This window comes from Vulpes vulpes, chromosome 7 (assembly GCF_048418805.1).
Source record: "Vulpes vulpes isolate BD-2025 chromosome 7, VulVul3, whole genome shotgun sequence".
Taxonomy (NCBI): Eukaryota; Metazoa; Chordata; class Mammalia; order Carnivora; family Canidae; genus Vulpes; species Vulpes vulpes.
Window position 1 is genome coordinate 6,134,620 of NC_132786.1, and position 12,213 is coordinate 6,146,832.

The 12,213-nt window shown below is 37.3% G+C and overlaps 1 protein-coding gene across 1 annotated transcript; it reads right to left on the minus strand.

The window, feature by feature from the left end:
* Positions 1 to 7,694: 7,694 nt before the first annotated feature.
* Positions 7,695 to 8,648, minus strand: LOC112934808 (olfactory receptor-like protein OLF3). Its single transcript, XM_026018326.2, has one exon. It carries the CDS (start codon positions 8,646 to 8,648, stop codon positions 7,695 to 7,697), a length of 954 nt encoding a protein of 317 aa, XP_025874111.2.
* Between the last annotated feature and the right edge of the window lie 3,565 nt (positions 8,649 to 12,213).

Genomic DNA, 12,213 nt, shown 5'->3' on the forward strand with positions numbered 1-12,213 from the left:
CGGACTTTCCTCCTTTGTGCGTCATGTGTTCATTTGTATTTTTGACCAATTTTCTGCTTTCAACCCCTTTCCTACTATTTTATATCGGACAATCCTTGGCGGTCAATTTTACAGTGAATTCCACAATTTAGGGCAGCCTGGGTGGCTCAGGGGTTTAGAGCCGCCTTCAGCCCAGGGCCTGATCCTGGAGACCAGGGATCGAATCCCTCATCGGGCTCCCTGCATGGAGCCTGCTTCTCCCTCCGCCTGTGTGTCTCTATCTCTCTGTGTCTCTCATGAATAAATAAATAAAATATTTAAAATAATTCCACAATTTACAGAACATTCAGATAGGATTGTGACTTTTTATAGATCATGAGTCTATATAGGAATTGCAATTTGAGATATGAAGTGTTCCTCTGAAATCTCTTACATTTTTTAATTGAAGTATAACTGACATATTCAATTAGTTTCAGGTGTACATCATAGTGGATCAATATTTTTATATATTATGAAATGATCTCCACGATAAGTGCAGTCGCCATCTGGCACCATAAAAAAGTTATTACAATATTACTGGCACTATTCCCTACGCTATATATTATAACTCCATGACTTATTTTATAGCTGGAAATCTGTGCATTTTCATCTCCGTCACCTATTTCACCTGCCCAACAACCCCTCCCCACACTGGTAGCCAACAGTGTGTTCCCCGTAGGAGCCTGTTTCTGTTTTGTTTGTTTATTCGTTATGTTTTTTAGATTCTAAACATAAGTGAAATCCTGTGGTATTTGTCTTTCTTTGACTTACTTCACTTAGCTTAATGCTCTCTAGTTCTATCCTTGTTGTCACAAATGGCAAGATTTCGATCTTTTGTATGGCTGAGGAATGCACACATGTACCACAATCTTTAACCAGTCATCTGTCGATATATCGATATCTTGGCCATTGTTAACAGTGTTGCAATGAACAGAGGGGTGCATATATCTCTTCAGATTGGTGTTTTTATTTTCTTAGGATAAATACCCAGAAGTGGAGCTGCTGAGTCATATGATATTTCTATTTTTAATTTTTTGAAGAATCTCCCTACTGTTTTTCGTAGTGGCTGCACCAACTTACATTCCCATCAACAGTGCACAAAGTTTTCCTTTTTTTTTTAAACCACATCCTCACCAAAATCTCTTGTTTCTTGTGTTTTTGCTATTAGCCATTCTGAGCAGTGTGAGATGATATCTCATTGTGGTTTTGATTTGCATTTTCCTGATGAGTGATGTGGAGTGCCTTGTCATGTGCCTGTTTTTCATCTTTTTGCCTTCTTTGAAAAAATGTCTATTCAGGTCATCTGCCAAATTTTTATATGGGTTGTTTGTGGGGATTTTTTTAAGTAGTAATTTGTATAATTTCTTTATATATTTTGGACATTAAATCCATATCAGATATATGATTGTAAATGTTTTCTCCCAGTAAGTAGGTTGCCTTTCTGTTTTGTTGATGGCTTCTTTAATACAGAAAATTTTTAGTTTGATTTAGTCTCATTTTTTAAAATTTTCCTTTTGTTGTGCTTGTCTGAGACTGGTCCACAAAAATATTGCCAAGACCAATATAAAAGAGCTTAATACTTTTTTTTTCTTGTAGTCTCATGGTTTCAAGTATTACCTTCAAATCTTTAACCATTTTGAATGTATTTGCATATGGTGTAAGATAATAATCCAGTTTCATTCTTTTGTATATGGCTGTCCAGTTTTCCCAACAGCAATTATTGAAGAGATTGTCTATTCTTCTTGTGATCTATTGAAGAGATTGTCTATTCTGTTATTCTTGCCTCATTTTTCATGAATTAATTGCCTACACATGTAGGGGTTTATGTCTGGGCTTTCTATTCCATTCCATTGATCTATGCATCTGTTTTCATGCCAGTGCCATATTTTTTTGATTGCTATAGTTTGTAGTATACTTTGAAATTAGTTATTCCTTCAGCTTTGTTATTCTTTCTCAAGATTGTTTTGGTTATTCAGGGTTTTTTTTTTTTTTTTTTTTTTTTGTAGTTCCATACAAATTTTGGGAATCTTTGTTCAAGTTCTATGAATAATGCCATTAGTATTTTGATGGGGGTTGCACTAAATCCTCATTGGAATTGCTTTGGATAGTAACAACATTTTAGCAATGTTAATTCTTCCGATCCAAAAGCATGGAATATCTTTCCATCTTCAATTTCTTTCATCAATGTTTTATAGTTTTAAGAGTACAAGTCTTTCATCTCCTTGGTTAATTTTATTTCTAGCAATTTTATTCTTTTTGATACAATTGTAAATAGAATTATTTTCTTAATTCCTATTTCTAATAGCTCATTACTAGTATTTAGAAATGCATCCAATTTCCACATGTTAATTTTATATCCTGTAGGACTATACTAAATTCATTTATTAGTTCTCATGGTTTTTGGGTCGAGACTTTAGGGTTTTCTATACATAGTATCATGTCATATGCAAAGAGTGACAATGTTACTTCTACCTTTCCAATTTGGATGCCCTTCGTTCCCCCCTACCTAATTGCTGTGGCTAAGACTTTTAATACTATGTTGATTAAAAGTGGCAAGACTGGGCATCCTTGTCTGATTCCTGATCTTAGGAATCTTAACTAACCCATAGTTAGCATCATACTCAATTATGAAAAGCTGAAAGAGAAGATGGGTTAGTTACCTATGGCCTATATTCTGCTGAGGTACATTTCTTCTGTACTCACTTTGTTGAGAGTTTTTATCATAAATGAATGTTGAATTCTATCAAATGCTTTTTTGCCTCTATTGCAATAATCATATAATTTTAATTCTTTTTAAAAATATTTTATTTATTTATTTATGAGAGACACAGAGAGAGAGAGAGGTAGAGATATAGACAGAGGGAGAAGCAGTCTCTCCTTGCAGGGAGCCCAATGTGGGACTAGATCCCATGACTCTGGGATCATGCCCTGAGCCAAAGGCAGACACTCAACCACTGAGTCACCCAGGCATCTTTTTATTATTATTATTCTTTATTTTGATAATGTGGTATATCACATTGATTGACTTGTAGGGGTTGAACCATCCTTGCATTCCTGGAATAAATCCCACTTGATTGTGGTATATTATCCTTTTAATGTATTGTTGAATTTAGGGCACGTGGGTGGCTCAGTCAGTTAAGTGTCTTGATTTCGGCTCAGGTCATGGTCTCAGGGTCATGAGATCAAGCCCTATATCAGGCTTCACACTCCGCATGGAGCATGCTTAAGATTCTTTCTCTTCTTCTTCCTGTGCCCCTCACCCACCATGCATGCTATCTCTCTCTCTTTCTACAATTAAAAAATGTATTGTTGAATTCAGTTTGCTAACATTTTGTTGAGCATTTTTGCATCACATTCACCAGGGCTATTGGCTTGTCATTGTGTGTGTGTGTCTTTGCTTTTTTGGCATTAGGGTTATGTTGGCCTCACAAAATGAGTTTGGAAGCATTCCTTTCACTTCATTTTTTGGGGGAATCATTTGAGTAGAATAAATATTAATTTTTCTTTAAATGTTTGGTAGAACTCACCTGTGACAATGTCTGGTTCTAGACTTTGGAGGTTTATCAAATAAAATTCATTTTAACTACTTGTAATTGGTATATTCAAATTGTTTCTTTCTGATGCATTCTTAGAAGGTTGTGTTCCTAGGAATTATTTATTTCTCCTGGGTTTTCCAATTTTTTGTCATATAATTATCCATAGTAGTCTTATATGATCCTCTGTATTTCTGTGGTGTCAGTTGTAACTTGTCTCTCATTTTGATTTGAGTCTTCTGTTTTCTTAAGTCTGACTAGAGGCTTGCTACTTTTGCATGTCTTTTCAAAGAATCATATTTTCATTTCATTGATATTTTCAATGGTCTTTTGTCTCTATTTTATTTTTTCTCTTCTGATCTACATTATTTCCCTCTTTCTACTAACTTTGGGCTTTTTGTGTTCATCTTATAGTTCATTTTGGTATAAATTTAGATTGCTTTTTGTGGGGTTTTCTTGTTTCTTAAGGCAGGCTTGTATTGCTAAAAACTGCTTTTTTCCATTAAGACTGCTTTTGCTAAAAAAAAAAAAAAAAGACTGCTTTTGCTGCATTCCATTATTTTTAGAAAGTTGTGTTCCCATTCTCATTTGTCTCAAGTATTTTTCATTTTCCTCTCTGATTTCTTCACTGACTCCTTAGTTGTTTACTAACATGCTGTTTAGTGTTCATGTATGTGTTTCTTCAGTTTTCTCATAACTTATTTCTAATTTCACAATATTGTACTTAGAAAACATGTCTGACATGATTTTAATCTTTTTTAATTTATTGAGACTTGTTTCATGATCTAATATGTGATCTATACTAGAGAATGTTCCATGTGTATTTGATTTTAGCATATGTGCTGCTGAAGTAAGCACTCCATGTGTACTTGAGAAGAATATAGATCTGCTGCTTTGGGGGAAAATGTTCTATATGTATTGATATGTTGTTTAAGTCCAATGTATCCTTATTGAGTTTCTGTCTGGATGATCTATCCATTGATGTAAATGGGTATTAAAGTCCTCTACTATTATTGTAAAAATGTCGATTTCTCCCTTAATATCTATTAATATATGTTTGATATATTTAAGTGCTTTTATGTTGGGAGCATAAATATTTACAAATGTTATATTCTCCTCTGGATTGACACCTTTAGTATTATTTAATGCCCTTATATTTGTTGCAGTCTTTGTTTTAAAATCTGTTACTACTTCAGCCTTTTCATTTCCATTTGCCTGGAATCTCTTTCTATTCCTTCACCTTCAGTCTGCATATATCTTTATTTTTTGTTGTTGTTGTTTTATTTATTTATTTGACAGAGAGAGCACAAGCAAGGGGAGCAGCAGGCAGAGGGAGAGGGAGAAGCAGGCTTCCCACTGAGTGGGGAGCTCCATGGATCATACCCTGTAATCATGACCTGAGCTGAAAGCAGACACGTAACTGACTGAGTCAACTACACGTGCATGCATGTATCTTTAGATCTAAAGTGAGTCTCTTGAGATGCCTGGGTGGCTCAGCAATTGAGCATCTGCCTTTGACTCAGGGTGTGATCCCAGAGTCCCGGGATCGAATCCCACATCGTGCTCCCTGGGAGAAGCCTGCTTCTCCCTCTGTCTATGTCTCTGCCTCTCTCTCTGTGTGTGTCTCTCATGAATAAATAAATAAAATCTTTTAAAAAACAAACAAGTATCTTGTTGTCAGGATATAGATGGGTCTTGATTTTTAATCCACTCAGCTTCCCTATGTCCTTTGATTGGAACATTCAGTCCATTTAGATGTAAATTAACTATTGACATATATGCATATGTCACCATTTTGTTAATTATTTTCTGGTTTATGTAGTTCTTTTCTGCTCCTTTTATATTCTTTCAGTCTCTTTCCTTGTGGTTTGATGGTTTTCTTCAGTGACATTTTTGGGTTGCATTCTCTTTTTTTTTGTATATTTAATACAGGGTTTTGGTTTGTTGCTACCATGAGGAATATATATATACATATGTATGTATATGTGTGTATGTGTGTGTGTGTAAAATCATTCTATTTTTAGCTGAAAGTCAATTAAGTTTGAACACATTCTAAACCAATTTTGAAATCTGTTAAATCACATGATTTGACTTGATTTTTTTCTTTCCCCATTGCCACTACTTCAGTTCAGATTCCTCTAATATCTCAATAGTATCACTCAAGCAATCAGCCAGTTGGTCTCCTGGCCTCTAATTTCTTCTTCCTCTGAATCATTTTCAAGAGTGATAATTCAAAGATGTAACTTTTTATTAAGCCAGACCCCTGCTTAAAAATCTCTACTACCTTCATAATGCTATTAAAATTAAAAGATAGTTTGGCATTTGGTGCCCTCAGTGATGTGACCCTTTTATACCTGCCTGCTTCATCCTCACGAATTCTTCAATCTTCTCTGCCCTGTAAATGAGCTTCAAGACATTTTTTTGAATTCTTGTGCACTCCTCCAGCTCTGTAACTTTCACTAGTTGTTAATTTGCTTGAGTTGTTCTCATCTCAAAAACTCATTTTCACTTTCCTGATCTCCACAAGGACCTTTTCTGATTATTTCATACAGGACTATTTCTGCAATCACCCCAAAAGCTCACTACCTGAGAAACTTATTCACATTGCATTTTAGTTACTTCATCATCTATCATCCCCACTGTGTAGTTACATTATGGTCAGGAACGATTCATATTCACTATTATGTGTCAAGGATCATTCAATGTTACAAACACGTACTAGAATTTCCATTAAAATTTCTTGAATTAACACCAAGAGAAATTTAGCCTACTACCATTGATATCTTTTGACAATCTACCTGTATCACACATTTTAGAACTGGATTATTTTAGATTAAATTAAAATATCAAATGGGCTCTGGATTAAATGAGACTTCACCTCTTGTCACTGAGATTGTGTGATATTGTGTTCAGAAAGGAGAGAACTACAAATCTGACTTACACAAGACACAGGATGAAAGGACTTTGAGATTTCTTCAAGAGAGTAAGATGAGCTGCTATCCATTCTTTATCCTCTTTCTCCTTCTTTGCCTATTGTACGATATTTCTCCCCCGCTTTGTTCCTTACTTAGGTGTTTTCTCAGAGATGAGGTCTGGTCCCAGATAGTCTACCTCACTAGTTTACAAAGATCAGCTAGGGCCCTGTTGTGTGTGGGAGGAGGGATTGGAGAAAGTGTTCAGACAGAGACTAGAGCGGGGGACACTGCACAGTTGACCCAACTATCCTGATTCCCAAAATACGTATTAAAATTGTCTTGTTTTTCAATGGCTTTGGTCCTTTCTAAGACTGACTATATCTTTTATATCTTATATGTTAATTCCAATTTTATTTGCTCATTGCTTTTAAAGTCTCAGGAAGAAGTTAGTAATTTTTCAAAGATTAGACAGTTTTAACATTTCAATTGTACCTCTTACATATGCAGTAAAATTCTTCTCAAATTATTTCTATGCTGTCAAGTAGTACCCCAAGGAAAATGTGGCTTTTCCTTGGCCAGTAGTAGCCTTGTACAAACACCTTTAGTTATATTCCTATCACTATAAAACAAGACCGTCTGTGATGCTCCTTTCTCAAGGTAGCACTCAGACAAAATGCTATGTGCACAGGTAGCAGGTCCAGCACACAGACATCTTCACAGCCTTGATAGCATCTCTGTCCTCAGAACAGTGACTCACACAGTTACTGGATGTGGATACATATGCTGTGCAGTTTTCTGCGTCTAAAAGATGAAAATGCTTTTGTTCCCCATGGAAGCACTATAACCTTGCACAAAATTTGGATGATTAAGCACCAGTGTTCCAAAGTAAGATTCATGAATAGGTCTCTGATTACAAACAATGTGACAATCAAAACAGCAAACTGTACTTTTTGTTCATCACTCTCAGGACACATGAATGGAGATTGAGTAAGGGTGGGAAGTCCAGTTCAGCAGTGCTCATCTCCACCGAACGTGCTGCTGTGACATAAAAATATACCCATATCCCACACCACAATCCAACCTCCAGCCTCCTACCCAGCACCACCAGTATATGTGTCGTCATCCCCTTCCTTGTTGCCAGGGCAATGCAGGTGATGCCTTCCACATCAGAGTTAACTGGGATAAAGCACAGGGAAAGTTCTTTTCTCTAAGTGATGTTCAAGATCCATCAAGTTGCCAGTTTTGACGTTATTCCAGATAACTGCCCTAATAGTTTCTGCCAGGCTCCCTTCACCTCCTTATTCCTTACACTATAAATCATGGGGTTCAGCACAGGCATCAAAATGGCATAGAAGACAGAAATCAACTTCTCCTGAAGGACAGAGGGGCTGGAGCGGGGCTGGATGTAAGTGAAGATGGTCATGCCATAGCACAGGACAACCACTGTGAGGTGAGAGGCACAGGTGTGGAAGGCTTTCTTTCTTCCCTCTGTGGACTGGATCTTTAGGATGGTGGAGATGATCTGGATGTAGGACAGGAGAACCAGGCAGAAAGGTGTCATCAGCAGAACAATGCTAGAAACCATGATTGCAATCTCGTTGGAGGAGATGTCTACACAGGCCAGCCTGATTACAGCTAGGATTTCACATGATATGTGATCAATGTACTTGTTTGTGCACATGGGCAGCTGAAATGTGATGACAGTCTGCATGAGAGAGTTCATAGAGCCACTGACCCAGGAGGTGATGGCCAACCTAGTACAGAGCCCTCCATGCATGATGACCGAGTATCGCAGGGGGTCACACACAGCCACATAGCGGTCATAGGCCATCACTGCCAGTAGAACAAACTCAATCCCACCCAAGCCCAGGGAGAAGAATAACTGGGCGGCACAGCTCACAAATGGGATCGCTTTATGGGCTTCAAGAAGATGTGCCAACATCTGAGGAACAATGCTTGTGGCATAAGAGACGTCAACGAGGGAGAGGTTGGTGAGAAAGAAATACATGGGAGTGTGGAGTCGGCTGTCCAGTCTGATGAGAAGAATGATGAGGAAGTTTCCCAGCACTGTCACCATGTACATGATCAAGAAGAGGACAAAGAGGGAGACCTGTGTGTCCCAGTCACTGGACAAGCCAAGGAGAATAAACTCTCTCACCCAAGTCTGGTTTTCTGTGTCCATTAAAAAACATATGATTACTAATCTGCAGAAGAAGACAGAAATAGTAGAAACTATTGAATTAAAGAACCATAAGAATAACTTCTTAAAAGAATGCATATTGCATATGACCTTCAGCCTTAGCCAGATGCTTCTGATCATGCATACAGTATAATGACAAGCTTGATCCTGATATAAATTATATCTACTCTATGTAAGAGAGATAATCCATTCCTTCAAAATGACAAGACAGTCTTAGGGATTTCACGGAGGCCTAGAGATAACGCAGTGTGATTTTAAGAGCTCTATTTTTTAACTTACCATAGTTCCCAGGGCAAGAGGTGATTATATGTGATAGTGGGGGATCAAGTTATAGGCAATGAAGATAAACATGATCAAATTCAAGAACATGGGCGCCTGGTGGTTCAGTCGGTTAAGCATCTGCCTTCAGCTCTGGTCATGATTTCAAGGTCCTGGGATCAAGCCCCACAACTGCTCAGCAGGGAGCCTGCTTCTCTCTATCCCTCTGCCTGCTGCTCTCTCTGCTTGTGCTCTCTCTCTCTCACTCTGTCAAATAAATAAATAATATATTTAAAAATATAAACATAAAAAGTTCAACCTCTTAAAAAAGTCAAGAACCACATTACACATATCTACTACTGCACTATCTACTACTATGATAAAAAAAAGTAAACAACTTACCCAAAAAAGTGGGAGAAAGAAGGCCTCTTGGTGGCTCAGTTGGTTAAGCATCTACCTTCAGCTCAGGTCATAATCTCAGGGTCCTGGTATCACACCCCACATAGGGCTGCCTGTTGAGCAGGGAGCCTGCTTCTCCTTCTCCCTCTGCTGCTCCCCTTGCTTGAGCTCTCTCCCTCTCTCTTTCTCTCTCTCTCAAGTAAATAAACTTTGAAAGATCTTTAAAAAAAGGAGAAAAAGATTCAGATGTGGAAGATATATAATACAAACATGGCTAGTGTCTCACAGACAGATCTGGAATTTGAGTGCCTGGATATGAATCCTCTCTTATGACATACGTGATACGTGATTAGGTTTTCCCATATAAAATGTGATAATGTTGCATAATTCAGGAGTAGATTTAAGGTAATATGTAGATAATCTATTAGGAAGTTGCTTATAAACTGTTACTGGTAACGGGACTTCAGCAGTATTCAGCGCTAGGAATTGTTAACATGAGTTCTTCCCCAGAAAGAGAAACAAATATACTTGTCCTCACATCCCCTCCATCTTATGCTCAGTACTAGAATAATCATCCTAAAATACAAATTTAATCAGACCACTTTTGCACACATACCGATTTGGGATATCTGTCTACAGAATTAAGAACATCATGGACAGGGGAGTATCCAAACACTCATTAAAGAGGACCTGCTCTAATTTTTATTAATTTTAGCATTTATTATCAGAACTGTTTTAGAGCAAAGTGTTTTACTAAAGTATCCTGCTAATACTTAAATACCTTGCATGGATATGTCAACCAATTATTTTTAACCCATCAAAAGTATATTTATTTCTAAAGTCAATTCCCTTTATTTTATTTTATTTTTTTAAAGATTTTGTTTATTTATTTGAGACACAGACAGAAAGAGGCAGAGACACAGGCAGAGGGAGAAGCAGGCTCCATGTAGGGAGCCCAACATGGGATTTGATCCTGGGTCTCCAGGATCATACTGGGCTGAAGGCAGGCGCTAAACCACTGAGCCACCCAGGCTGCACAATTCTCTTGATTTTAAAATAATTTAAGTTCAAAATAATTGATATCCATAAATGCCTATCTTCTACAGTTATAGAGTCTCCTCTTGACCTCTCAGGAGATTAAGAAAATAGAAATAGCATCTATGTTTGAAAAGCCAAATGAAGGAGGAAATATGGGTCTGTCGGTTGATTTTAACACTTGCAGTACACACAATTTTCATATTACTGTGGATCAGCTTTCACCTAATAGAGCTAGATTTCTAGTTTGTCCTCAGATACACAATGAAATAATTGGTTCACAGTGTGCGACTCAACCAAACAGTTTGTGTTGAAAAGATATAGCTTGGTCTTCTCAACTCTGATCCCCAAACTTGTACTATTCGTTGATGTCAATGGATAAGACAGACTTTTGAGATTATTTGTTCCATTTTTCTCAGTAGAAACAAGATGCCCAAATCCTTCTCAGAGAGGACACAACTCTTGTTTAAAGCCAGATGTGAACAATGAACACCGCTAAGAACCAGTCTAGATAGCTCCTACTCTTGTACAAGACTATTTTGTGTTCTCTCCTCAGTATTTGTCCCGACTCTAGCTGCTTTTTCTGTAAGTACTTAGTATTCCTTTAATAAATAATAATAAACTAATCCTCTTTAACATCATTTGGGTCATATCTTCCTCATATGCAACAATCCTCAAATGACACTTGTCTATGTATGTTTTGAGATTTGTTTACTCAAAACTGAACGATTTAGGCTGCCGGTTTAGACTATAGCATTTAAAAATGATGTAACTGGGTAGTTCACCTCCTTAGACATGAGCACCATGCAGAAAACCTTTTCAGATTCTTATGTTCTATGAATTGTGATGGGTATAGGATAATTATGGTGACCACAATAAAGAGAACACAAAATGACATAATATGAAGTTGCCATTGAAATATTCTGTTTTAAATTTTCTCCTTCTTGACCTATCACGAATGCTTGAAATTCCAATAATAGTAATTTACCCCTTTTATGTTGAAATTGTTCTCTTTGTGAATTTTGTAGATGTAATTATTCTAAATAGAGTTTTTAAAATACCAGGAGAAAACTGAGACACTTACAGATGGAGAAGGGATCAGGAATATCACTGCAATTACAGGGAAAATCAGGTCTCAGGCATTGATGCAGACATCAACTCTTCATTGTTAAAATAGAAACATTGGCCCCAGTTAAAGTACCTCCATGTGCCTTCTCCCATTATCCAGTTATTATTACAAATAGCAAATAGAACCAAAATGCTTTCTCTCTTGGAAAGAAGGGATATGCAAACAAAAACCAAGTGTTCAGATTCCTAATCCAACACATTTTATCTAATTAATACAACTAATCAAAAAGCTCAACTTCAGCAGTTATGGTTTTTTCTTTAAATAAAGAAAATCTGTCCATTTGCCTGAAATCTATGTGACCTTGTGCATTGGGGAGCTTGTCAGTCTTGGTTGGGACAAGTGAAAATCCCAAATACAGAAACAGAACACAAGAAGGTAGGTCCCACAACCTGCGCCTGCAGATAGGGCTCTCTCATGCTGCTCAAAGTGACTCAGAGCCATACCTTCAACAAGGTGAACTGGCCATAGAAATGGCACTTCCATGTAGAGAGAGATTTCTCTGACTCCCGACTGAAGAGTTAGTTGATGGCCACAGTGAGAGCATCCATCCTGAGCAGGAGTACTTGCATCATCCTAACCTATGAAAACAGATGAGTCACGGGGGGCTTGGGTGGTTGGTATCTCAAAGGTGGGTTTGACATCCTGAAAGAACAATTACTTTATTCTCTTTGTGGTCTGGTGAACTTCTTCTAGCCTGCCTTGGTTACCTGACTTTTCACTTCCTCT